The sequence below is a fragment of the Meles meles genome, chromosome 19, assembly GCF_922984935.1.
Source record: "Meles meles chromosome 19, mMelMel3.1 paternal haplotype, whole genome shotgun sequence".
Lineage (NCBI taxonomy): Eukaryota > Metazoa > Chordata > Mammalia > Carnivora > Mustelidae > Meles > Meles meles.
Genome location: NC_060084.1, coordinates 59,457,764 through 59,485,375, shown reverse-complemented (window position 1 = coordinate 59,485,375; position 27,612 = coordinate 59,457,764). Strand labels below are relative to the sequence as shown.

At 46.6% G+C, this 27,612-nt stretch overlaps 2 protein-coding genes across 2 annotated transcripts; both read right to left on the bottom strand.

Annotated features, from left to right (window-relative positions):
- Nucleotides 1-1,995: 1,995 nt before the first annotated feature.
- LOC123931901 (zinc finger protein 544-like) lies at nucleotides 1,996-3,987 on the bottom strand. The gene is given in 1 exon segment (XM_045989597.1): nucleotides 1,996-3,987. A coding segment is annotated over 1 exon segment (1,023 nt). The 5' UTR covers nucleotides 3,799-3,987; the 3' UTR covers nucleotides 1,996-2,775.
- Nucleotides 3,988-4,581: 594 nt separating this feature from the next.
- On the bottom strand, nucleotides 4,582-16,257 carry LOC123930652 (putative zinc finger protein 705G). Its single transcript, XM_045986840.1, has 5 exons — nucleotides 14,948-16,257; nucleotides 10,767-10,821; nucleotides 9,080-9,275; nucleotides 8,777-8,838; nucleotides 4,582-4,659 (listed from the first exon to the last, which is right to left on the bottom strand). The coding sequence occupies exons 1-5, from the start codon at nucleotides 15,052-15,054 to the stop codon at nucleotides 4,582-4,584; spliced, it is 498 nt and encodes a 165-aa protein (XP_045842796.1). The 5' UTR covers nucleotides 15,055-16,257.
- Between the last annotated feature and the right edge of the window lie 11,355 nt (nucleotides 16,258-27,612).

Genomic DNA, 27,612 nt, shown 5'->3' with positions numbered 1-27,612 from the left:
AGGTCGCTTTCTAAGATGAGGATACAGGGATACTCTTTTCCTCACTATCTCTTTCTTCTACGTGGTGAAAGTGCTGGGAACCTCATGCTTTTGCCATTACAAAATCCTCATGTCTAAAGCTCTGGCTTTCTTCCTTAGGAAAAGCAAAGAACAAAACCAAAAACTCAGTACCTACTGTATATATTGTATCTGTGCGAATACTGTTATGAAGGGCCAATCAGAATAATCTGATTGTATATCCCCCCTCTTTTATTCCAATTTCGAGTCATCTGCCTCTTCTAAGAAGTAGTATTATCATCAGGGTCAAATACATGGCTCTTTGGGTGCCTGGGTAGCTCAGTCAGTTAAGCGTCCGACTCATGGTTTTGGCTCAAGTTGTGATCTCAGGGTCATGAGATCCAGCCTGGCACTGGGCTCTGCACTCAACAAGGAGTCTGCTTGAAATTTTCTCTCCCTTTCTCTCTGCCCCCCCCCCTTACTCTCTCTAAAAAAACCCAATCTTTAAAAAAAAAAAATCTTGGATTTTATTTTTTCACTTGAAATTACTTTTTTTTTTAAAGATTTTATTTATTTATTTGACAGACAGAGATCACAAGTAGGCAGAGAGGCAGGCAGAGAGAGAGGAGGAAGCAGGCTCCCTGCAGAGCAGAGGGCCCGATGTGGGGCTCGATCCCAGGACCCTGGGATCATGACCTGAGCCGAAAGCAGAGGCTTTAACCCACTGAGCCACCCAAGCACCCCTCACTTGCAATTACTTTCTGACTCACTCTTAGAATAAAACTTTAAATACTTGGTTCCCCCAAATATCTGTTCTCTTTGGGGCTTCTGTTTTATCTTACATACATGTTTTTCTTTCAAGTTGAAGGCTTTCTTCATCTTTCACACCTTGGTTCCCATCCATATTGAAGAGGCTATCGAAGACGGGAAGTTCAAAGAGGTGGGTGAGACCAGTTTCATGGCATGCTTTGCTAGAGGGTGAAAAGTGCAAGAACCAGCTGTTTGGGTGAAGGTTCTCATGATGCCCAAACAATGCAGCCCTTGTTTCGGAACATAATCCACCGAGTTTCCTAGTTCCCCAGACCATTTTTAGTATGTAACTTCCTTCCTACTTTATTTTCTGCTTACCCACAGCTGGATACTCACTGTAAGACAAGAAAAGTAGGGGAGAAAGGAGAGAAAATGTGGAGTTTCACAGATCTCCACTTAACCCTGTTTTTCTCCCCCACCTCTTGGTGTACAGCTCTGCTTGGGGGCTGTGGCCTCTACTGCTGCAGTCCTCTCCTCACATGATCCTGGCTTCAGCCTTTCCACTCTGCGTCTCCAGGTGATGCTTTCACACCTGCTGTCACCTTGCTCAAATCTGCAGTTATGGCCTCTCCTACTTTCATCACCATTGTTGATTCACACACTTCAGCCTTTGTTTTGAACATGCTGCTGAGCTGACCTTCTTAACCATCGGTGTGCATGTTTTCATGTGGTTGTTATGTTTTGTGTATATACTACTTTGGGTCCTGTTTTCACTTCACCTGATAAATATTTTCTATATTGCTATACAGTGAGCTCTGATTATAGTCAACCTGAACAACAAAGTTAAATTAGAGCACAATGGAGTTCTTGATATAGTCTTTTAATTCTAATAAAAACCATTTCAGAAGACTTTCCAACCTCAGTCCTCCAGTTTGTTGTTTTAACTGCTGGTTTACATTGGTCAGCTTCATATTTCATCACTCAATGCCAACTTTGTCATGCAAAGATTTCTTCTTAGATTGAGTGTTTGGGGCTTCGCATTAAGAATATCTTCCAGTCCAGGGGCGCTTGGGTGGCTCAGTGGGTTAAAGCCTCTGCCTTCGGCTCGGGTCATGATCCCAGGGTCCTGGGATTGAGTCCCACATTGGGCTCTCTGCTTTGTGGGGAGCTTGCTTCCTCCTCTCTCTCTGCCTGCCTCTCTGCCTACTTGTGATCTCTGTCAAATTAAAAAAAAAAAAATCTTAAAAAAAAAAAAAGAATATCTTCCAGTCCAAAAAAAAAATAAAAGAAAAAAGAGTTTATCTTCCAGTCCACTGTCTCTAGGAATGGGTCACAGGGACAATGTCTGATTAAGTTTGGGTGGTTGCTTACACTGAAAAATTACTTGATGGGTATAGCTACATACTGAATTCCCTAACTCCTGTTAAGAGCTCTGACAAAAGTTTCAAATCAGTGTTATGTTCACAGCTCCTCATCTAAATGCAGACGTAAACGCATGTTAATGTACATACAAATTACTTGTGCTACTTTTAGGAATTGCAGGCTCCTGGGTTTTACCACCAGAGATTCTGATTTAGTAGATCAAGGTAAGCTTGGAAATGTGTGGTTTCAACGAACACTCCAAGGAAATCCATGGTCATTAGACCACACAAAGTCACACATTTGTTAATTGATGTCTAATAAAGGTTTGGCAGTGATTGTCTCCATCTTGATTATTCAGCTTCTCCCCCATGAGTTTTTTCATGTTGAATAAGGGATGTATTATAACTGAAAACCCTCCCACATTCGTTACATTCATAGGGTTTTTCTCCAGTATGAATTCTCTGATGCCTAGTAAGTTGACATCGCTGACTAAAGGCCTTTTCACAATGATTACATGCATATGGTTTCTCGCCAGTGTGTGTTCTCTCATGTTTCGTAAGTGTTGACTGATCATTAAAGGCTTTCCCACAGTCAATACATTCATAGGGTTTTTCTCCAGTATGCGTTCTCTGGTGTTCAATAAGGCGTGACCTCTGACCGAAGGCTTTAACACACGTTACACCGATAGGGCTTGTCTCCAATGTGTGTTCTTTGATGCACAATGAGGGGAGACCTCTGGCTGAAAGCTTTTTTGCAATGACTGCACTTGTAAGGTTTCTCTCCAGTATGGGTGCGCTGATGCACAACAAGCTGTGATCGCTGCCGAAAAGATTTCCCACAGTTATTACATTCATATGGTTTCTCTCCAGAATGAATTCTCTGATGGGAAAGAAGGTAGGAGCTCCCAGTAAAGGCTTTCCCACACTGATTACATTCAAAAGGTTTTTCTCCAGTATGAGTTCTCTGATGCTCAATAAGGTGAGAGCTCCCACTGAAAGCTTTATCACACTGACTGCATTTATATGGCTTCTCTCCAGTGTGAATTCACAGATTCCTAGTAAGTTGAGTGCTTCGAATGAAGGACTTTCCACACTGGTTACATTCATAGCGTTTCTCTCCAGTGTGAGTCCTTTTATGTGCAACAAAGTCCGAGCTTTGACTGAAGGACTTTCCACAATGAGTACACTCATAAGGTTTCTCTCCAGTATGAATTCTTTGATGTACAATAAGGTTAGAGTTCCACCTGAAAGATTTTCCACATTCGTGACATTTATATGGTTTTTCTCCTGTGTGAGTTCGCTGATGCCTAATAAGTTTGGAACTCTGGGTGAAGGATTTCCCACACTGGTTACATTCATAGGGCTTTTCTCCAGTGTGTGTTCTCTGATGTACGACAAGGTCATAGCTCTGGCTGAAAGACTTGCCACACTGAGTACATTCATAGGGCTTTTCTCCGGTGTGTGTTCTCTGGTGTACAACAAGCTTAGAACAACAGCTGAAAGATTTTCCACACTGACTACATGCATGTGGCCTCTTTCCAGTCTGAACGATGTCACAGTCAGTAAAAGATGAGGCTGCATGGAAGGCATTATGTTCCTCCCCACGCCTAAATGGTGCTTCTCTACGATCACTTATTTCGGTTTGTATGAGGCAGCCATCACACTCATACTGACATTCTCTAAGATGCATCAGCTTGTGTTCATTCCGAGTCTTGCTATGATTGATAATGTTTCCATAGTCTGGACAGTTATTGTTATTCTCTGCTGAGAAAAGTCTATTACAAAATTGCAGGGAGGTACCGTAGCTCAAAGAGTCACTAGTGACAGTATATTCACAAGGTTTTTGGTTTTTTGTTTTGTTTTGTTTTTTAAAGATTTTATTTATTTATTTATTTGACAAGAGAGAGAGAGAGATCACAAATAGGCAGAGAGGCAGGCAGAGAGAGAGAGGGGGAAGCAGGCTCCCCGCCAAGCACAGAGCAGAGAGCCCAATGTGGGACTCGATCCCAGGACCCTGAGATCGTGACCTGAGCCGAAGGCAGCGGCTTAACCCACTGAGCCACCCAGGCGCCCCCACAAGGTTTTTTATTTCTCATTTCAACATTTCCAAGTTTATTCAAATAAATGCTCTGACAGAAGGTTCCAGCACTTCGGTGATTTTCATAAGGCTTCCAATCAGCCTGGCCTTTCTCATGATTCATGAATACTGAATTCTGTTTCAACTTTTTAACCTGTGAGTCAAGGGTACGGAAATGTGTTCTTGTGAGTAATGTTGGAGGTAGAAGGCTTACACTCAGGTAACTTCCGCCAAGGTCATGCTCACTATCGTCCCCTTGAGCAAACAGTGTCTCTGTGGTAAGTACCATTTGACTCCAAGAGTCCTCCTGGGGCTCGGTTAGCTGGTTCTTCCAATCCTGCCTTTCTACTAATGACACCAACCAGGGGCTCTCCTCCCATAGGCAGCGTTTCATTTCTATGTGGTGGAATGGTTCTTCCACAGCAAAATCTTCTTTAGAAGCTGACTCTTTCTTTTCAAATATATTCTTCCAATCTGAAAGAAATCCAAAATATCTGAATTACTGGAGATGCATTAGAGGGGGAGGATGGGATGAAGGAGACCACCAAGTATGAGAGGTGTCTCTGGGTTTGTTTCTAATCCACGGACTGTAATTTCATGCAGGATGTAAAGAAAAGGGATGGATCAGCAAACAGGGTAGTGGTGATAACATATAAACAAACAAAGATACTGAAGAGGTAACCCAGGAAGACTGGTCTGCAGAGGGAGAAAAGGAGTAAGAACAAGCAGGGGAGGGTAAAGATTAAAGGAGAGATCCAGAAAGAAATGGGCCTAAGGGCCTAAGCCTTCATAGCCACAGAAGATACCTACAATATAATTGCCTGTGAAGCCAATGAATACGGTACCTGACTTGGAAAAAGGGTCTTTGCATAAATTAAGGAACTTGAGCTAGGGAGAGTATCTGTGTAGGCCCTAACTGTGACCAGAAGTGTCCTATAAGGGGGAAGTAGAGATATGATACACACAGAGGTAATAGGAACACAGAACAAAGAGATTTAGAGATGCTGGCCTTAAAGACTAAAGTGATATGGGCACAAACCAAGGAATGCTGCAGCCACCAGAAGCTGGTGAGTGAGACAAGGAACAGATTTCTTCCTGGACCCTTCCAAGGGTGCATGACTCAACACCTTGATTTCAGACCAATGGTATTGATTTCAGGTTCTGGCATCCAGAATCATGGGAGAATCAATTTATGTTGTTTTAAGCCCCCCCCAACTGGTAATCTGTTAAAGCAGCCACAGAAAATTAATAAAGAGACTAACTGGTGCCTCAATCTAGATTACTGACCCAGAATCTTAGTCTATCTCTCTTTTTTTTTTAAGATTTTTATCTCTATTTGATAGACAGAGAGGGAGATCACAAGTAGGTGGAGAGGCAGGCAGAGATAGAGGGAAGCAGGCTCCCTGGTGAGCAGAGAGCCCGACTGGGGGCTCAATCCCTGGACCCTGAGATCATTACCTGAGCCAAAGGCAGAGGCCCAACTCACTGAGCCAACCAGGTGCACCTCCCTCCCCAGTTTTTTAGAAAATTTTATTTATTTTAATTTATTTGACAGAGAGAGAGAGACAGCGAGAGAGGGAACACAAGCAGGGGAGGCAGGAGAGGGAAAAGCCGGCTTCCCACAGAGCACGGAGCCTGATGTGGGGCTCGATCCCAGGACCCTGGGATCATGACTTGAGCCGAAGGCAGATGCTTAATGACTGAAACACCCAGGCACCCAGTCTATTTTCTGATTTTGCATCTTGAAACGATCCCAAACACCAACACAGACTTAATATTCTTAATGCACCATTTCTACTATTTCTTAAGGCTAGCCACAGAAGAAAAACTCTCTACCCACTTTGTAATCAATGCCACAGACTTCCCAGAAAAGCATTGTAGTCCTTGAAGCAGTAGTTGGCTAGGCTGGGCTGCAACTGAGTTTCACTAATTAGCAACTTCTTTTTTTTTTTTTTTTTAAGATTTTATTTATTCATTTGACAGAGAGAGACACACAGCAAGAGAGGGAACACAAGCAGGGAGAGTGGGAGAGGGAGAAGCGGCCTTCCCACCAAGCAGGGAGCCCACGCAGGGTTCGATCCCAGGACCCTGGGATCATGACCTGAGCTGAAGACAGACGTTTAACCAACTGAGCCACCCAGTTGTTAGTTGCCCCTAACTAGCAACGTCTAAAGCTCATTTTCCTTGACAGTAAGCCAGGAATAAAAATCCTTAGCTTATAAGGTTTACTTCAATGCACAAATGAACTGCTATGGGAGTCCCACAAGGTGCCTGGCCTGTGGTGCACTGTTAGTACATGGTGCCATTGATATGGCCTCCCCTGTTACTGTCCTAACGGGGACTCCTCCCTCTGCTGAAATATTGGCTCTCTGATGAGTGGTACAGGTTCCCGGCTTGGGACCTTGCCTGGGTCCTCCAAAATTCCCCCTTTACTTGTCACGCTTCCCATTTCATCATGTAGCCATCCACATCTAGTACTATCAAGGCCTCTGATCAAGTCCCCATGCTTCACTCTCCAGGAGTGCTAAGAAGACAAGTCTCCTCTATTTGGCAAAGTATTAACTACACTCTGTGGTCCTCCTTTGACTTCTGGGGGGCATTTCCCTCTTGGACAAAGTCCTTCTCTAAGCCCAACACCCTCCACAACCAACACTGTTCTTCCCACGACTCTGCTGTGTTCCTTTTTGGTGTTGTCTTGGAATCCCTGATGATAAGAACTTTTTCAAATGAAACAGTGGCCCAGTGAAAGGGAGTGAAAGGGTATTTGGAGACCAGAAGAAGGAAAGAAGTCTCGGGGTGGCTAAGATGTGTCCAAGTTGTGCCTGGTCATTGGAAACTGGGTAAAGGAGGCCAGACATTTTACACAGTGTCTCCATCAAGATTGTAAAATGAGGAAAACAGACTGTGTGGGTCAGCTAGAAAGTAGTATCTGTGATAGATGAGAAGAAAGATGCTGTCCACATACTGAATTCAGAATGGCATCATTTGAAGGACCAAGGACAAGTAAAAGCAGGTGACACTCAGGTTACAGAGGCTGTAGGTGAGAGTTACAAGGTAAGAAAGAGCAGGAAAACACAAGATAAACCCAACATCTCTGGGTAGGGGAATGTCCCGATGGTACTGTGAAGGACCAAAGTGGTGTGAAGGACACACGTGATGTTTACAGCTAACTGAAAGCAGCCAGTTAAGAAAGGCCACTTACTGGGGCGCCTGGGTGGCTCAGTGGGTTAAGCCTCTGCCTTTGACTCAGGTCATGGTCTCAGGGTCCTGGAATTGAGCCCTGCATCGGACTCTCTGCTCGGCGGGGAGCCTGCTTCCTCCTCTCTCTCTGCCTGCTGCTCTGCCTACTTGTGATCTCTCTGTGTCAAATAAATAAATAAAATCTTAAAAAAAAAAAAAAGAAATGCCACTTACTGCATGATTCCAACTATACGACATTCTGGAAAAGGTAAAACTATAAAGACTAAAATAACCAGTTTCCAGGAGCTAGGGTGGAGGAAAGGAAAAACAGGTGGAGCACAGAGAATACTTAGGGCAGTGGAACTACTTTGCTTGATACTATAAAGATGGAGATGTGGCATTATACATTTACCCAAACCCGCAGAATGTCCAACACCAAGAGTGAACCTAACGTAAACTGATATCTACTGGTAATGTGTGAATACAGCTGCACCCATTGTAACGAATATACCACAGAATACAGGATATTAATAATAGAGGAAACTGTGTGTGTGTGGTGAGGAAGGGTGATAAATCGGAATTCTGTACTTTCTACTCAACTTTCGGTAAAAATAAAACTCTAATAAATAAAACCTATTAATTAAAACAAACCAAAAACAAATATCAGAAGCAGCCCAATTAGTTGGGGTAATGAACATGTTCTAAAATTGATTATAGTGATAGACACAGATGCTGTGAATATACTACAATCCTTTGCATACTTCAAATGAATGAATCATATGGCATGTGAGTTGTATCTTGATACCACTATTAAAGAAAAAAAGGAGTTCCAATCAGGCTCAGACACTGGGACATGTAAGGAGGTGGACCGATGGGATGAGGAGAGGTGGGAAAACAAGTCCAGGAATGGATTTAGTAGGAATCCTTCTGGAAGAAATAGGTTGTTGCCATTTTCTAGGATGCAGAAGTTCTCACCACACCTCTGGATCATCTAGAAGTTGTAAGAATGTCCAACATGAGGAGGGATGGACTCCGAGCTGTAGGGTAAAGACAAGGCATGACAGAGAGATCCATCTGCCCTGGGTGGAAGTGAGGGTGGGGGACTCGAGGAAAAGAAGGGGCACAAGCACCTGGGAATAGATGAAGAGGCTGAAAGGTGAAGATCAAAGGCAAGATGGGAACAGAAATGGACCCACACATGAGAAATGTTGGGACAAGAATGACATGTGTTTTTCATGGATTGGGGACAGAGGGACAGCCCTACGTGGATAGAATGTGGCTGCCTTGGAAGCAAGGAAGCAGCAGAGAATACCCAAGAAAGCTCCCTGCACCTCCTTCCCTCCTTGGACCCAGGCTCCTGTGGAGAGCAACTTCGCCATGTTAACTCACCAGGTCACTGGCTTGCTCTCACCTTGGGGAGGTCTTGTCCTTGCTCCAACCAGCTGATCACATCCGGTTTGGAAAGCAGAAGTCCTGGTCAATGGGGGAAAAATACAGGACTTTGTGCTCTGCTTAGAGAGTAGGAGAACCTTGTCCTCTGGCCCAGCCCTCAGTCCCTGGGGTCACATGTGGAAGTATTAGGAGGGCCCTGCACATCCCAAGGAAACTCCCAGCAAAACTCTTGGCTCATTACAGACAGAATGAGTGGCAATATCCAGGATCTGTATCTCAAAGGAATCCATTTCTAGAATGTTCAGGTTCAACCCAGGCACACCTGTAAGAAGAGCCAGATCTTTGAGTCCCTGAAGCAGAAAACTGCTGTGATGGGCAGAACTCGCCTTACCCAGAGAGACCAGGTGGCTGCAGGTCTCCAGAGTCACGGTGCGGTATAGTCTCCTCTGGGCCAGATCCAGTTGTCCCCACTCCTCCTGCATGAAGGTGACAGCCACGTCCTTGAAGCTCACAGGTGGCTGAAATATCACCCATGTTACCATGGGGCTCTGCCTCCCCAGTGTGGAGGTTGGGTCAGGGGGATGGGGCAGCACTGGGAAGGAGAGGACATGCGTTTAAGATGATATCTATGAGCACTCATGGGGTTCCCACCTTTGGGATCAGGCTCATGGTGTTTTCACTTCTCTCCGAGGGGCTCATCTCTTCCGAAGGGCTCAGTACTTCTGATTTTTGGTAGTAGGAAACAACAGGAACCCCACTCGGAGATCCCCACCCCTACCTTCTCTACAAAAATCAGATCTGAAGCCAAAGAGCATGTTCTAAATCAGGGATCAGCAAACTAGAATCCCCACTAGAAAGCAACAATGCTGGCACCTTGATCTTGGATTTCCAGTTTCCAGAACTGCGAGAAAATAAATGTCTGTTGCTTAATACCACCCAGTGGTATTTTGTTATGGCAGCACAAACAGTCTAATATAGGGAAGAAAGGATTTTTCCTTTCTTTTTTAAAAGATTTTATTTATTTGACAGACAGACAGAGGTCACAAGTAGGCAGAGGCAAGCAGAGAGCGAGGAAGAAACAAGCTCCCCGCCGAGCAGAGAGCCCGATGCGGGGCTCGATCCCAGGACCCTGAGATCATGACCTGAACCGAAGGCAAAGGCTCAACCCACTGAGCCACCCAGGCGCCCCGGATTTTTACATTTTTAAAGGACTATGTGAAAAAAGAATGAGACAAAGACTGTGTGGCCCACAGAGACTAAAATAGTTCTGACCTAACCCTTGACAGAAAGCCCCGGGTCAAGCCTGCTCTCAAAGAAGGGTGACAGCCAAACAGCTGTGTGTCCTGGCCCTGGGGGACTAGCCTGAGTTGGCATCTCAGCTTCACAATTTATTTGATGGACATCTGGACACATCCCAGAACTCCTCTAGCATGAGCTGCCCTCCCTCATGAAGACAGCCTCCCACATCAGGGAGTCTCACAGGACATGAGGGTGGGTAACCCCCTGACCCCCAGTAAGCACAAGGACAAGGTGTGTGGTGTTGGGACACTGCATTAAGGTCAGGGACCTGCCCCTCATCCCACCACTATGGGCTGCACTGTGAGCCCTAAGGGCAACTATGGCACTTTAAGGGGACACTCTCAGCTGCCGTCCTGAGTAGTCTCAGTGAGGGTCAAGGGCCCAGGCTGGCTGAATGGGGTATGGAGGCTTAGTTCTGCCCATCCTCAAGATCCTGCCATGCAGCCGTCACAGACAGAGTCTGAGCCAGAGACCTGTCCCAGGTGACCAGGCGTGGGAGACTCATGTTCGGTCTGGTCCTAGGAGGTCCTGGCTCATCCACACAGGGCAGGTGCTTTATCTATGGAGAACCTTTGCCTTTCACATGAAGGCACAGGGCAGCATTACAGTGCTCTCATGTGCTGGACTGAGAAGGTGGATGGTATTCCTAGACCTATTTTTACAGCTGACAAGACTGAGGCAAAGAGAGGGGAAAAAGGTCCCTAACTCACCTGGGATGGGACCGTGTGAGAATGTGCTTCCATCTCCTCCTCATACCTGAAGAAGCTGTGGTGAAGAGAGCAGAGGGCCTCAGAAGGCCAGGCTAGTGAAGAAGGGAACAATGAGGAATTCAGCCCCATCTCAGTAAGCCCATGTGACTGAGCCCACTCCCAACCCCAGACAAAGGAGAGGGCTGCCAGTGCCTTTTGAGGAACATTCCCTTAGGGTATGGGGAGTTGGGAGACAGGGCTCTGACCAAGTACCTTAAAAAATCCAAGGCTCTGAGGTCCTCTGTGGCAACCAAGCCAGCTTTCCAGATGTGGAATGGGCCAGCCTGCCCAGATCTAAGCCTAGGGATGGACCTGGGCTATCCCAGGCTCAAGGAAAATGCCCCGCCACATGCGGGTATATCTGAACAGTGACCCCACAGATACACACCCATCCCTCAACACCCAAATAAAGGACCGGCCAGTTTTTCCTGTCATTTCAAGAGACTAAATAAGGGGAGATAGGAGCAGAGTGTTAAGACAACTGGACAATTTTAAAATATCCCAATGATGGGGTGCCTGGGTGGCTCAGTGGGTTAAGCCTCGGCCTTCGGCTCAGGTCATGATCTCAGTGTCCTGGGATCGAGCCCTGCATCAGGCTCTCTGCTTAGCAAGGACCCTGCTTCCCCCTCTCTCTCTGCCTGCCTCTCTGCCTACCTGTGATCTCTCTCTCTCTCCCTCATATAAATAAATAAAATCTTTAAAAAATGTTTAAAAATGTAAGAGATAGAGCAGGGACAAAAAGCAGCACTGATATTTCTATGAATGAGCAGAAAGGAAAGAAAAGTGGTGGTGAATGTGGGGTCTGGTTTCTACAGCACCAGAACTATGTTCTAGGCTGGGCTTTGCCAGAGCGAAGGCCTTAATCTTAAACCAGAACCACAGTCCCCTTTCTGCCACTTGCTGACAAATCTGCTGAAGAACGCTTCTATGGATAAGCAAGCTGCTTGCCTGCTACATCGCTTCCCGAGGCTGCCGGAACTGCTACAAGTAGCTCGGCACCTTACAGCTGCAAACATTTAGTCTCCCACAGCTCTGGAGGCCACAAGCTTTTCTGCTGCTACCTTTCTCATTTATTGCTTTGATCTCTGTGCTTTGTTCTGAGAAATGTGTAAGCTGAACCTTTAGAACCTCTAGGAGGGCCTTCTTAACTCATTATTTTCTTTTAAAAAGTCACCAACAGATAAACGCAAAGGGTCAGAATAGCGAAGGCACAAACAAGAGAACAAACACTCAGGAAGCTGCCCTGCTCACCAGAAGGTAAGATGGAAGTGTGGTGCCAAGAGCTACCAAGAAGGGAATTGTTACAAATGCAAAGCAGCCTGGCAATGTCCGACAGCGGTCTAAATTATCAAGAGCACGAGTGCAGAAATCCCACCATCAAAAGACAGAACAAGTTCTAAGTATGAAGGTGGTGATAAAAGGATAGTAAAAAAAAAAAAAAAAAAAAAAAGGATATGGCCTAAACTTTAGTGCAAGATCACTAAGAGAACGACATTTTTTAGGGATAAAAGTTAGGTCATAGAAAGATATAATAATCCTGACTATTTATTTGCCCAACAGATACTATAGCAAAAACATAAAGCAAAAACTTGGTAACCTCAAAGAAATATGAGAAAAACCACACGGGAAATGTCCACCTACATTTAGAATGTGACTGATCGAAAAGACATTAGAATATAAAATAAAATTTATATAAGTTTAAGTTATTTAAAATATAATGTCAAGCTGAATTGTATATACAGCCCTGCCCACCCCACTGCCCCCTTTTATCTTTTTCTTTTTTAAGATTTTATCTATGTATTTGACAAACAGAGAGAGAGATAGCAAGAGAGGGAACACAAGCAGGGGAAGTGGGAGAGGGAGAAGAAGGCTTCCCATTGAGCAGGGAGCCTGATGTGGGACTCGATCCCAGGGCCCTGGGATCATGACCTGAACCTAAGGAAGACGCTTAACAACTGAGCCACCCAGGGACCCTCCCCCCCCCCCCCTTCTTAGCATCCTCCATCAAGTACCCACGTCTCAGCCTCTCTTACCTAGGAGCTCTGCGCAATCTGCCTCAGACTACTGGCCGCCCTGTTTGCCCCTGATGGTTTTTGAGTCCTAGCTGGTATGAGACCATCTCTATTGCCCCCACAGCTACTGGTCCATTCCCTCACTTACCCTTCCTGCCATCTCACTATTATCTGATCTGTGCAGATAAAACTGCCTCTTAATTCACTCCAATCAATGACCCTAGACTCCACCACCTTCCTGGCACACACACCTCTCTACGCCCACACCCTCCCAAGTGGCTCTCTTCAACTTCTCAAGGGAGAGGTTTTCCTTCTGATCAAGTAAACTCCTGCATCGCAGTGCCCAGCCCTCCCTTCCAGTTACTTCCATGCTCCTCACAGGTAGACCCTCAGAGTAGCCAGCACTCCAGTCTCCCCCTCTTCACTCTGTCCATCCTCCCTGTCCTCTCACTCCTGAACACACACACTACAAATGGACCCCACACCCAAGAAAGCTGACCAAGGTTCTGCATTCATTTATATTGTCCTGGTACCACTGCCCACCCCTGGGCAGTCTCCTACTACCCGGGACCACTTCCACCCTCCCATCCTCTCCTTTCTTGCCTGGAGGCATCTGAGGGCAAGGGCTGGGAATGCCACTCTGCCATCAGATTGCTGCTTTCCCAGTCCCAGCTCCACCACTTGCCTCTGTAGTTCCTAGCTCTAAGCAGACCCCCTTACCCTCTCTAGGCCTCAGATTCTTCCTCTGTAGACATGTGGGAGAACAGCAAGCCTGGTGTCATGATGCTACTGTGAGATTAATGGGTTGCATTTATAGAGCTTAATGTCAAGCGGACACACAGGACACGGTAGACTGGTCACATCGAAAATTCCCTTTCCATTCCTCATGCTGGACCTGAGAGGGGGCTGGTGTGGCAGGTTTTCTGGGGTGGCAGGTCTAGGGCAGTTTGCTCTTTCCCTCCCTGTCGGGTGGGGTCTCAAGTGTTGCCCCCCGCTTCGTGTTCCGCCCAGACCTTCCTGCCACGGCAGCTTTCTCCTTTATTTCCAGCCCTACGTTCTACACATTCCTCAACTGGACACCTCTGGGTGACCAGGAATTCTCTTCCTGGCCTCCGCCCGGGTTCCGCACTAGAAATGGAAACTCAGCGGCTTCCTCAGCTATTCCCACTTCGCATTCTCTCCTGCGCCGAGTTATTTCTACAGCCAGATGCTCCTACTCTTTGGCTCTCTGACATCCAGTTCGAAGCCCTCACGCACAGGGCGGTTTCACGTCCCGGCTCTTTACAGGCCCCGTCTCCCGCAGCCCCTAACACAGGGTGTGAACAGACACAACCAACGCCGGCGCCCCAACACCACAGACCCAGAGCCTGCTGCTGCTCTTCCTGGACTGCCTCTCGTTCTTGGTTCACTGGGAAAACATGCACTCTGTCTTCAAGCCGAGTTCAAGAGCACGTACCCGTGGAAGAAAACGTGTCCACGCTCTGAGGCGGGGGCGGCCTCCGGGGGGGGGGGGGCGGGGAAGCAAGCCTCGCTCGCCCGGGAGACCCTGGGCTACCACCTGCGGCACCGAGCGCCTGCGCGGTAGGCGGCGTTGACGAACCCAGGGAGGGAAAAAGACGCGTCTGGGTGGGCACACCCCAGATGCCCACACGCCGGCCCGAAACCCGCAACAGCCGGCATCCTCTGCAGCGGGAGGGCTTCTGGGGAGCAGCAGACCTCCAATACGATCACACCCAGCCGCGCTCTGCTGCAGGAGGGGCCCTCGCGGGACCAGCTTCCTCCCGTTTTCTGCAGCCGGAGGGGCTCGCAACGGACAGACTCAGGCGTAGTCCCTCAGAAGGGCCCTCCACCCTCCCGCTCCCCCCACCCCCACCCCCGGCTCCGCCCAAGACGCGGCGGTCCGGCCCGGCCCGGCCCCGCCCTCCATCCCGCCCCGCCCAGCCCACAGCCCAGCCTCCGCGCCTGTCCGGAATTTCAGGCTCCCCTGAGTTGGCGGGGCAATGGCGGCGCTTCCGGTGGGCGGTGGAAGTGCGCGCGCTCGGCGCAACCAACTGCAAGTCCCAGAAGACAGCGCGGCGGCGGAGTCATGTCTGGGTCCTGGGGGCGGCCTGAGAGAGACAGGAAACCTACCTTTTCCCTTCTACAGCGGCTCGTGTTATGGTTTCGACACTTGTTTCCCTTGGGCGTGTTCCGTGCCGTGCCTCTGCCCGTAGCGCGGGCTCACGGACGCGATGCATTCTCTGAGGCGGGCGCCCGAGGCCGCGACGCCACAGTGGCGGAAGTCTGCTACCGGCACGACGCCTGCGCTGGCGTCAGAACTGCGCTCGGCCGCACCCTTTCCTCTCCGGCCGACCCGCCGCGGAAGTGAACGAGGAGCCTTGAAGGGGGCAAGGAACGGCTGTCGACCCGGAACCGGCTAAAGCGAGGCAGTCCGCCCGCGGCCTGTGCTGTCCGCGGAGGCTCCGAGGCAGGCAGAGGGGCGACCTCGCTGCGCCTCGACGGTCTTGGTCGAGTGTGGAAGCCGGCGGTCGGCTAACGCTAAGCGGGCCTCACAGGGTTGGGATTGCTTAGGGGAGCATATCTGGCTTTCTGCGGTCGCCCCTGAAAGGGACGGGGCAAAAAGTAGGGAAGCTGGCAGTTCCTGAGCAAGTCCTGACTGGGCCCTGTGGCTGCGGAGGGTGCGAGTCGGTCGGTGGCTGTGTCTACGGTCTCACCGCGTTGTGCGGTCGAGTCAGACCCGCCCCTGGCTGACCAGCCACGGCTCTCACTCACCTTCCCTGGCCGGGCGACAGGCGGCCGCCACTCTGGCTGTGCTCGAACCTCGTCAGCTCCTGCATTGGTACTTCCTCGTGTCTGGGGTGCTCCTGTGACCAGCCTTCCTTGCTTGGACTCTTCCTGAGGCTGACCCAGTGGCCATCGTCTTCTCACTGGACTACATGCTCGTTAACACGATCCTGCAATTTGTAGATTCTTCCAGGAAGTCTGGAATCTGGCCTCCAAAGGGAGATTCTTGGTGGAGTGGGCTCGCGCCTCTCGCTTACTGAATTAGGCAAGGGCATTCTGGCCAAGGAGAAGTGACACGGCTGCCGGGGGCTTCTGAGGAAGTTCCTCTTTCAAAAACGGACATAAGACACTAGTGTGTCCCTTTTCATTGTCTCCGGACAGTGTTGTCTGTGTGTAGTGTGTAGAACAGTAGGTCCATGCCAGCGCCTTCTGGAGGCAAAGTCGACATGCTGAGAATGGCAGAGCAGAAAGATGGAAAAACCCGGAGTCAGCAATGGCATCCTCCTTGCATCACCGAATCAACTAATGTTGCCTGTGTCCCCCTGGGGACTTTTCCTTCTATCATAAATGACCTTGTTTTTATTATGGAAAACTTCGAACTTAAAAAAGTAAATAGTGTGATGAAAACCCATGCTTCTCTCCATGCATTTATCCAACTTCACTTACTGCCCTCATTCAGCTTTTTTTTTTTTTTTTTTTTTTTAAAGATTTTATTTATTAATTTTGACAGAGAGAGATCACAAGTAGGCAGAGAGGCAGGCAGAGAGAGTGAGAGGGAAGCAGGCTCCCTTCAGTGCAGAGAGCCTGACATGGGACTCGATCCCAGGACCCTGAGATCATGACCTGAGCCGAAGGCTGCTGCTTAAACCACTGAGCCACCCAGGCGCCCCTCATTCAGCTTTTTAAACTTACTCTTATCCCCACTTGATCCCAGCCACCACTGCATTATTTTGAAGCAAACCCCATATTGTTTCACTCATAAATATCTAAGATTCTTTTTAACTTTTTAAAAAATTTTATTCATTTGAGAGAGAAGGAGAACACAAGCAGGAGGAGAGGCAGAGAAAGAAGGATAAGCAGATGCCTAACTGAGCTGAGAGCCCGATGTGGGGGCTCGGTCCCAGGACCTAGAAGTGATGACCCGAGCCTAAGGCAGATGCTTAACCATCTGAGCCAACCAGGAGCCCAAGAATGATTTTTGGTAGAATACGAAAATCCATACAGAAAATAAATAGTGGCTGCCTAGCACTGGGGAAGTTTGAGTGAAAACATGAGGGACTGCTACATGGATATCAGTTTCTTTTGGGGGAGATGAAAACGTTATACAAAGTTGATTGTAGTGATGGTAAAACATTAAAAACCATTGAGTTGTACAGTTTAAGTGGGCATGTGTGAATTATGTCCCACTAAGGCTACTTAAAAATCAGTACATAATGGGGCGCCTGGGTGGCTCAGTGGGTTAAAGCCTCTGCCTTTGGCTCAGGTCATGATCCCAGGGTCCTGTGATCAAGCTCTGCGTCGGGGGCTCTGCTCTGTGGGGAGCCTGCTTCTTCCTCTCTCTGCCAGTCTGTCTGCCTACTTGTGATCTCTGTCAAATAAATAAATAATTTAAAAAAATCAGTACATAAAGGGGCATCTCAGTGGCTCAGCGGGTTAAAGCATCTGCCTTTGGCTCGGGTCATGATCTCAGGACTCTGGGACTGAGTTCCGTGTGGAGCTCCATGTTGAGATTGCTGAGTTTGGTCCCCTGCTCAGCGGGAGTCTGCCTCTCCCTCTAACACCTGCTCATGCTCAAATGAATTATTTATTATTATTATTTATTATTAATTATTAATTATTCATCTCAAATGAATAAATAAAATCTTGAAAAAAATCAGTACATAAGGGTGCCAGCATCTATTGGGGAAAAAAAGATACAGTGGGGAAAAAGATGACTTTTCTTTTTAAAGATTTTTCATTTATTTGACAGATCACAAGTAGGCGGGGCGGGGTGGGGGGAAAGAAGGCTCCCCGCTGAGCAGAGAGCCTGATGGAGGGCTCCATCCCAGGACCCTGAGACCATGACCCGAGCTGAAGGCAGAGGCTCAACCCACTGAGTCATCCAGGTGCCCTGAGTTTTTAGCTTCTTAAGCCTCCTTTCCTTTCTCTTGATGTTGTGAATGGAATTCCTACCATTGGCTCTTCTCAATGCAGGTAGAAAAACTCCAGTGAGATGAGAGCAGAGATATCCCCTTTACCACTAAAGCTGCAGAAAGGCTACTTTGTAGAGTAAGAAGACCTGTCAGCCAGCTGGACTTTAGATGTTATCATGCCCTCTTTGAGAAAATGTTAACCTCTAAGTATAGTCTCCCAATTCTGATTATTTTATAACCGTTATATCCCTGATGATACATTTCTGTTAACATCTTGTTTCGTGTGAGAATGTTAACTTTATCCCAGCCTTTATTCCTGGAAAACAGCAGCAGTGGAAGAAGTCTCCCCAGCCTTATGTTCCTGGAAACGTCTTACTACAAAAAAACCACCATTCCCCACTTGAATTAGCTAAGACCCCAGATAACACCATTGTTTATCTAGGATAAGGCCAGACACTTTCCCATTCTTTGTCTCATACAAGATTAGCTGAATTATTTGTCCCTGTTGATCAATTGGAACAAACTATTTGTGACCTTGGGATGCCTGTCTGGATCAGTCTGTAGAGTGTGCAACTCAAGCTTGGGGTTGTGAGTTAAAGCCCCATGCTAGATGTACAGTTTACTTTTAAAAAGGCAAGAAGGGGGGCGCCTGGTGGCTCAGTGGTTTAGGCCGCTGCCTTCGGCTCAGGTCGTGATCTCAGGGTCCTGGGATCGAGTCCCACGTCGGGCTCTCTGCACTGAAGGGAGCCTGCTTCCCTCTCACTCTCTCTGCCTGCCTCTCTGCCTACTTGTGATCTCTCTCTGTCAAAATTAATAAATAGAATCTTAAAAAAAAAAAAAAAGGCAAGAAGGGGGCGCCTGAGTGGCTCAGTGGGTTAAGCCGCTGCTGCCTTCGGCTCGGGTCATGATCTCAGGGTCCTGGGATCGAGTCCCGCATCGGGCCCTCTGCTCAGCAGCGAGCCTGCTTCCCTCTCTCTCTCTCTCTCTCTGCCTGCCTCTCTGTCTATTTGTGATCTCTGTCTGTCAAAAAAATAAATAAAATCTTAAAAAAAAAATAAAAAGGCAAGAAGTAGGGGCGCCTGGGTGGCTCAGTGGGTTAAAGCCTCTGCTTTCAGCTCAGGTCATGATCTCAGGGTCCTAGGATCAAGGCCCACATTGGACTCTCTGCTCAGCAAGGAGCCTGCTTCCCCCCATCCCTGCCTGCCTCTCTGCCTACTTGTGATCTCTGTCAAATAAATAAAATCTTTAAAAAATGTAAGTAGTATGTATTTCTGACCTTAACTATGACCAAACTTTAGTTAATCTCTCCTCCCCACAGGCCCCTAAACGCTGAGGTGCCATCAGCTTGGGCCAGCGTCAGAATGCAGAATAGCCCCACAGCATCCCTCAGGAAAATCCGCTGACGAAAAAGGAAAAGGAGAGGGGAAAGAAGGAGGAGGGAGAAAGAGGTGGAGAAGGAGAAGAAGGTGGAGGGGGAGAAGAGAAGACGTTCCTTCATCAACTGTCCAATGTTTGTTCTCTTTTTCTAATAACGCTATAAAAAGTAAAACCTTTTCTGCCTGACCTTTGAGAGGCAGGTCTTGTGGTCAGAGCTTCCTCTATATTACAGTAGTTTTTTCCCAATAAAGTCTTTTAAGTCCGGCTTTTTTTTTTTTTTTTTTCATTTGACACCTGCAGAGTCTTGGGAGGGTTTTCACTGTTATGCCCCAAAAGACAGTTATTGCCATGTCTTCTTCCCTAGCTCTCCCAACCCCCTCCAGCACTGCGCCTGGGATGGGATTCTAGGTTTCTGCTAGATTTAAACAGAGTTTGAGAGTCTGTGTCTCATTGAAGTTAATAACTAAGATGTGCCTGAGAGTGCAGGTGCAGAATCTAGCAGAGGGCTTCTTGTTGCTGAGGATTTTTTTATTTTATTTTTTTAAAGATTTTATTCATTTATTTGACAGATAGAAATCACAAGTAGGCAGAGAGGCAGGCAGAAAGAGAGAGGAGAGATGTGGGGCTCAATCCGAGGACACTGGGATCATGACCTGAGCTGAAGGCAGAGGCTTTAACCCACTGTGCCACCCAGGCGCCCCATGAGGATTTGATTTTAGCTAGTAACTGGATCCTATTAGCTTAGGTTGGGGAAAATCCTCTGGTGCTTTCTGGACCTGCTAATCAATGCCACATGGGACAGTAAATGCCTCTTCACATCTTCCAATTCAATCGGTTTGGTTGTCCTTGGTAGCAAACGATATAAACTGATGGTGGCTGATTTGAGGCAGAAAAGGACCCTGTTGGAAAGATTTCAGGCAAGGAAAAGCTGGAGAGGTAGGCATGGAAAAGGGCTGGAATTAAGGAAGTGGCAGCAGAGACCTTCTCGCCAGGATGCCTTCCTTGACCCTGCTGCCCCAGACGTAATTCCAGATGGAATGTGGTATCTCTGGAACTTTCTGTGGTAGGCAGAATGATGTCCTCCACACCCCTCCCTACTAAGATATACATTATCATAACCCCTGGAATTTGTAAATATGTTAACTTATATAGATGGCAAATGGGCCTTGGCAGATAAGATCAAGCTCAGTATCTTGAGATGGAGAAATCATCTTGGGTTATTCTGGTGGGCTCAATGCAATCACGGAGTCCTTAAAAATGAAAGGAAGAGGCAGGAGAATGAGAGAGAAACAGATGTGACAACAGAAGCTGAGACTGGACTGATAACAATTACTGATGGGGGCCACAAGTCAAGGGATGGAGGCAGGCTCTAGAAGCTGGAAAGGCGAAATACCTTTCTCTCCTAGAGCCTCCAGAAGGAACGCCAACCTGCTGACTGCTTCCTCTTAGCACAATGAACCCCATTTTATACTTTTGACCTCCAGAACTGAATGATAACAAATTTGTATTTCTTTTTTTTTTTTTTTAAAGATTTTATTTATTTATTTGACAGCAAAGATCACAAGTAGGCAGAGAGGCAGGCAGAGAGAGAGAGGAGGAAGCAGGCTGTCCACAGAGCAGAGAGCCCGACGTGGGGCTCGATCCCAGAACCCTGGGATCATGACCCGAGCCGAAGGCAGAGGCCTCAACCCACTGAGCCACCCAGGCGCCCCAACAAATTTGTATTTCTTAAAAAGATTTTATTTATTTATTTGACAGAGTGAGCAAGTGAGACAGAGAGCAAGCACAAGCGGGGGGAATGGCAGGCACGGGAGGAGGAGGCTCCCCGCTGAGCAAGGAGCCTGATATGGGGCTCAATCCCAGGATCCTAGGATCATGACCTGAGCCGATGGCAGCTGCTTAACTGATTGAGCCATCCAGGCACCCCAACAAATTTGTATTGTTTTAACCCACAAAGTCTGTGGTAAATTTGTAAATATAATTTACAAATAATTTCAAAAATATCCAACAATTTGTAAACAAAATGGGCTTTCTGGGCATGGGTCCCAGCGTGAGTATTCTTCAAGCACTCCAAGTGAGTCCAGTGTGCAATCAGGGTTAAGCACCTCTGCAGAAATCTGAGAGAGCTGGTAAGTTAGTGCTGGCAGAGCTCTGTATTCTTTTGAATACTAAATGCACACACTAAACAGTTTGATATCCACAGTACTTTGTGAAGTAGCTTTTATTTTCTTCATTCTAAATGCAGAGAGACTGAATCTAGAGAGAGCAAGTTCAAAATCAACCAATTAGGAAGTGTTGCTGACAGGATTTGAACTCAGGGCTTTTTGCCTTGCCACACTGAGTCTCAACTCCATCATGATGCTACCGCTACTGCTGCTGCTCCTCCTCCTGTCAACCTGAGAGACTTTTTTTTTTTTTAAGATTTTATTTATTTGACAGAGAGAGACAGGGAGAGAGTGAACATAAGCAGGGGAAGCTGGAGAGGGAGAAACAGGCTTCCTGCCAAGCAGGGAGCCCCATGGGGGACTCAATTCCAGGACTCTGGGATCATGTCCTGAGCCAAAGGCAGACGCTTAATGACTGAGCCACCCAGGTGCCCCGAGAGACTGTATTTTTTAGACCAGTTTGTTATTGCTTGAGGGGTGGTTTTGGTTTCCACCAAGAGATGCTATGCCCCTTGGGTCTTTTGCCTGAGTTAAGAGATAAGCTGGAAAGAAGAGCTAAAGGGAAAATGTGGGACAGAGGTCGGTATGTAAAAGCAGGTAAGGAGTAAAGGTCAGATCTTGGGGTTCGGGGGTGGTCTAGCGGGTGACAGTTTCACAACCTTCCTTGGACCCTTGAGCACCTGAATATTCACAGATCTCAGTCACGTCTTGATTCCAACCCCTCCCAACTCCCCCTCTTCCTAACGTAAATATGAAAGAGGACTGGGACCCCTGGGTGGCTCATATGGTTAAGCATCTGCTTTCAGCTCAGGTCATGATCCCAGGGTCCTGGGATCGAGCCCTGCATCAGGCTCCCTGCTCAGCGGGGAAACTGCTTCTCCCTCTCCTACCCACTTGTGGTCTCTCTCTCACTATTTCTGTATTGATCTCTCTAATACAGAAATAAAATCTGGGGTGCCTGGGTGGCTCAGTGGGTTAAAGCCTCTGCCTTCGGCTCAGGTCATGATCTCAGGGTCCTGGGATCAAGCCCCGCATTGGGTTCTCTGCTCAGCAGGGAGCCTGCTTCCTCCTCTCTCTGCCTGCCTCTCTGCCTATTTGTGATTTCTCTCTATAAAACAAATAAATGAAATATTAAAAAAAAAGAAATAAAATCTATTAAAAAAAAAAAAGAGAGAGAGAGAAAGAAAGAAAGGACTTCAGGTCCCTCTGTTTTGACCTCCGATTTTCTAGTTGGGTTCTTTACAGCTTGTCTCTTGACCCTGAGCCAGCAAGACCCCACCTGTGATTGACTCTGAGACAGTGATTGATTTCACACTCAGTGTTTACCTTCACATAACCACCCACCTTTGCCCCACATTTTCCTTTTATAAATATGGAAGTATTTCCAGCGCTTTGGAAATAGTCTTTGAGACATTAGTCCTCTGTCCTCCTGGAGTTGGCCTCACTGAAATAAATTTCTTTCCTGTTTCACCACCACTTGTCTCTCTGCCTTTGGATTTTGTTGGCATTGAGTGGCTGAACTTATTCTGTTAGGACCACCCAGGTGCCTGGGCTACAAAAGCAGCTCAAATTTTATGCTAGGATGGTTCTTTAGGACATAGCTGTTATCTTCTCAGTCTTCTGGATTCCTGAATAAAGTCGCTTTCCTAACATCTTGCCTCTTTACTTATTGACTTGGACTTGGTTACTTTACCATTTTCCCTCCAGAGCTGGATGTGTTATCTTAGGGCCTGACCCTTTCATCCCCAAGAACAAATTCTTTTAACTTGGGCACACTTCCCCAATCTTTCTACTCAGCAAGACTTGAGATGGAAGGACAATGGAACCTTAGTCTTATACCATGGCCCTGTCACAGGTAGATAAAGTAATAAAGATAATGGAAATCATATTTAAAAAAAACAACTCTGTGGGGCACCTGGGTGGCTCAGTTGGTTAAACAGCTGCCTTTGGTTCAGGTCATGATCCCAATGTCCTGGGATCAAGTCCCACGTTGAGTTTCCTGCTCAGGAGAGGGTCTGCTTCTCCCTCCCCCTGCTCTTATGCTCTTGCTTGCTCTCTTTCTCTCTCAAATAAATAAAATATTTTTTTAAAATCCTGTATAACATCAAATGGCTACTTTTAAATTTTGATCCAGTATTACAACACTAGATTTATCCCATTCTGTTCACCCACTCCCTGGCCCTGGGGTAAAGCTGTAACTGGCGCACATAGATTACAATATGAGTTCTTTGATGTTCAGTAAAGTGGGAATTCTAGTTGAAAGAGTTTTCACATTTGTGACACTCATGAGATTGCTCTCCAGTGTGTTTTCTCTATGCCTAATAAGTAAAGAACTCCAGCAGAAAGATTTTCTGCACTGAGGGTACACATGCTGTTCCTCTCCAGTATGAATTCTCTGAAGACTAACAAAGTGAGAACTCCGACTGAAGTATTTCCCATGCTGATTACATCCATAAGGCTTCTCTTCAACGTGAGTACTCTGCTGTGAAATAAACCAGAGCTCTGAAAAAGATTTCCTATATTGACTACACTCATAAGGCTTCTCTCTGTGATGCTTTGATAAATATTAAAATCAAGGATGTGGGGGTGCCTGGGTGTCTCAGTGGGTTAAAGCCTCTGCCTTCAGCTCAGGTCATGATCTCAGGGTCCTGGGATCCAGCCCAGCATTGGGATCTCTGCTCAGCGGGGAGCCTGCTTCCTCCTCTCTCTCTGCCTGCCTCTCTGCCTACTTGTGATCTCTGTCTATCAAATCAATCAATCAATCAATCAATCTTTTTTAAAAAAAGCAAGGATGTGACTGAAAGATTTCCCAAACTAATTACGACAGAATAATTTCTCTTCAGTGTGAGTTTTCTGATGCCTAATTAGTTGAGATGTCCTACCAAAAGCTCTACCACATTCATGACATTCATGGGTCCCTCTCCAGTATGCACTATAGAATGTCTAAGAGGTAGGGAAGGTCAGCTGAAAGGCATCCCATGTTGATTATTCATAATTTTTCTCGGGGATGAGTTCTTTAGACTGTTGAATAAACTTCATTGATAAATTTTCTGAAACTGAAGCATTCTTGTATTCTTGAAATAAATTGTCATAATGCTGTTCTTTAGATACATTGCTGGGTTTGATTAAATTCTTCTTTTCTCACTTTTTAAAATTTATTTATTTCCAACTTTATTTCCAACTAATGTATTTATATTCATTATGCATTTATAATGCATTTATATTCATAGATGAGTCTGGGTGATAAATTTCTTTTTTATACCATCCTTATCAGATATGGATATTATGTTATCTTCATTTAATATTTTGTGAAGCTGTCCATTTTGTTTTGATGTGGAATTATTTAACAATTTGGAATAGTTTATTCCTTAATGTTAGATGTAAAGTCAGCTGTATAGTCTCCTGGGCTTTTTGTCCATGTCACTTCCATGACAATTATTTCTGCTTCTTGGGTCACTTTTGGTTATTTATATTAGGGAAATATCCATATAGTTCTGTGTAACGTCTTATAATTCCTTTAATCTTTTCTCTACCTGGGTTACCTTTTTTCTCATTTATACTACTTTTGTTTTCTCAGTCAGGCTTGTGAGGGGTTTGTCTATCATCTTAACCTTTCCTTTCCCTTTGTTTTTCACTAACTTTGGCTTTAATCTCAATGAACTTGAATAATTTGGCTTATTGTATTAAAAAACGTTATTATACTGTTTTCTCAATTCCTTAAAGCAAAATATTATTTCCTTTCTTTTTGATAATTCTACTTTAGTAATACAATCAAGGCCCTAATTTTTCCTATTATACACCTTAGCTATGCACCATTTATTTTGTTGTGTTCTCATTTTGATTATTTTTTTCTTAAATATTTTATTTATTTGACAGAGAGAAACTACAACTAGGTAGAGAGGCAGGCAGAGAGAGAGGAGGAAGCAGGCTCCCCGCGGAGCAGAGAGCCCGATGTGGGGCTCGATCCCAGGACCCTGGGATCATGACCCGAGCCGAAGGCAGAGGCTTCAACCCACTGAGCCACCCAGGCGCCCCTCATTTTGATTATTTTTTTAAAGATTTATTGATTGATTTGAGAGAGAGACAGTATGCACATGCATGTGCAAGTGTCAGGGACAGGGGCAAGGGGAGAGGAAGAGCGAGAATCTCAAGAATGATGCATGCTGAACATGGAGCCTGACTTGGGGCTTAATCCCATGACCCTGAGATCATGACCTGAGGCAAAATCAAGAGTCAGATGCCCAACTGATTAAGCCGCTCAGGCACTCCATGTTTTCTTTTTTAAGAGAGTGGGGGGCGGGCAGAAGGAGAAGCAGGCTCCCCAATGACCAGCGAGCTCATGCGGGGCTCCATCCCAGGGCCCTGTGGTCATGACCTGAGCCGAAGGCAGATACTTAACCGACTGAGCCCTCAAGGTGCCCCTCTTTTATGATCTTCCATTGGCCATATTTTTCTGAATATAACTGAAGTCCCTCGAGGCAGATGGATGATTCTCATGTGGCCTTTAAATTGTTTTTTTTTTTCCGGGCATTTAAGGACTGCTTGTTGAGCAAGTGACCAAAAGCATGTAGATCTCCCTGTCTGCCACTTCTACTTCTGTCCCTTTGAACAACCTGCTGAGTTTCCTTCTGTTCACCCACAATTCAGGAGGAATACTGCCGACCTGTCCAGGTTATTGTGGGCACAAAGAAGATACTAAAACCAAGCAGGGGCTCTGATGGTTGTCCAGATTGTTGGCTGTCATTAAATGCCAGCTCTGAAGAGTAATACAGTTGCTTCTATGTTGTGATCCGAGGCTCTGAGGAAATCCAGGCCTCAGCTAGTGAACTGGACCATTTTCTCCAGCCTTCAAATGACACAAAATTCTACCTCATCCACTTCTGCAAGTGCAGCTGCTTCTCCCCCAGACGTTACATTTGTACCCTTTTCTAGCAGACAACAGTCCTTGTCCCAAGCTCACCAAAAAAGTCTGAGCATCCCACTTACTCCGACTGTTAGACGTCCTCCCTAACCATTTCTGTGAGAACTAAGAGTCATTCCACTCGAACCAAAGCACTAGTTCCTTTCAGATTGTCAATCCAGGGCACAGGGTCCACCCCATTCCCTCCCGCAGATCCAGTGCTTCCCGCTGAGATATACCATCCCTTAGGGTGCAGATCAGCACCCATAAGTAGAAACTGGGAAATCACATATACCCTGTGCTTTAGTTTGCTATCATTGCAGAAACAAAATACCACAAAATTAGTGGTTTGAACAATACAGATTTGTTATTTTACCATCCTGGATGTCAGAAGTCTATCACTGGCCTGAAATCAAGGTATCTCCAAGACTGTGTTCATTCTGAAGGCTCGAGGAAATGAGTCTATTTCCTTGCCTTTATCGACCTCTAGAAACCACTCACATTCCTTGGCTTATGGCCCTGCATAACTCCAACCCCTGCTTTTGTCATCGTATCTTCCTCTCTTACTTGGACACTCCTGTCTCCCTCTTGTACCGACCCTTGTGACGGCACTGGGCCCATGGGGATAATCCAGGATGATCTCCCTGTTTCCAAATCCTAACATAATCGATCACATCTGCAAAGTCCCTCTGGCCTTGTGAAGTACCATTTCCACAGGTTCTGGGGACTAGCAGTGGACATCTGTGGGGCTGTCACTCTGCCTCCTGTGACCCCCGAGGAGATTCAGACACACCAAGCCCTGACGACAAACATATGAATGTAACTGTGGGTGCTGCTGATATGAATTATGTGTGGGTGGGAAGAGATGGGAAACCACCACCTTAGTATATTCGAATCCTGCGTCAACTCGTCCTACTTTAAGGAAAGTGGGAATTCTTCCATTCACTTCAGAGAGGAATTTCTCCAGCCTTCTAAAGCAGCCAACGGGATTTCAAACTTGGTCACATTCAGTAAGTGACCCCAAACCTCAGGGGCCCTGGCTGAGCTTCTAGGCAAGCCCCCCCCCCAATCTGTTCACCCTGAGGGGATGATTTCTCCTCTCATTTGCCACCCAACATCATGTAGCCTTGTCCCAGTTCCAGCAGACACACCGCCTCTCCTTTCCCTGAGGAAACAGAAAACCCCAGCATCCTTAATGGCCTCATCTCATGGAGGTTACACAGCATGACTTCTACCGATGCTATGGTTGGAAGCAGTCACAAGCCCAACCAGATTCTAGGACTGGAGGAAAGGCAAAGCATTTGTAGCCATATCTGAAACCAGCACAGAAGTGAAAGCAGTTAGCTCACCTCCTTCAGAGACCATCTTCTGGCAACAAATCAGTATATGACATTTCAGGATGAACTGACCTTGTTTGAGGATACTGTTATGGCCTTC

Bases quoted from the DNA above. Each gene is read 5' to 3' on its own strand.
- LOC123930652 (XM_045986840.1), bottom strand. From the start codon at position 15,054: ATGCATCGCGTCCGTGAGCCCGCGCTACGGGCAGAGGCACGGCACGGA. The intron at 8,839-9,079 runs GTGTGCCTGGGT...CCCATTGACCAG, and splicing joins AGATCTGGCTCTTCTTACAG to GACTTCTGCTTTCCAAACCG. The intron at 4,660-8,776 runs GTGAGAGCAAGC...GATTTCTTTCAG, and splicing joins AAGGACAAGACCTCCCCAAG to ATTGGAAGAATATATTTGAA.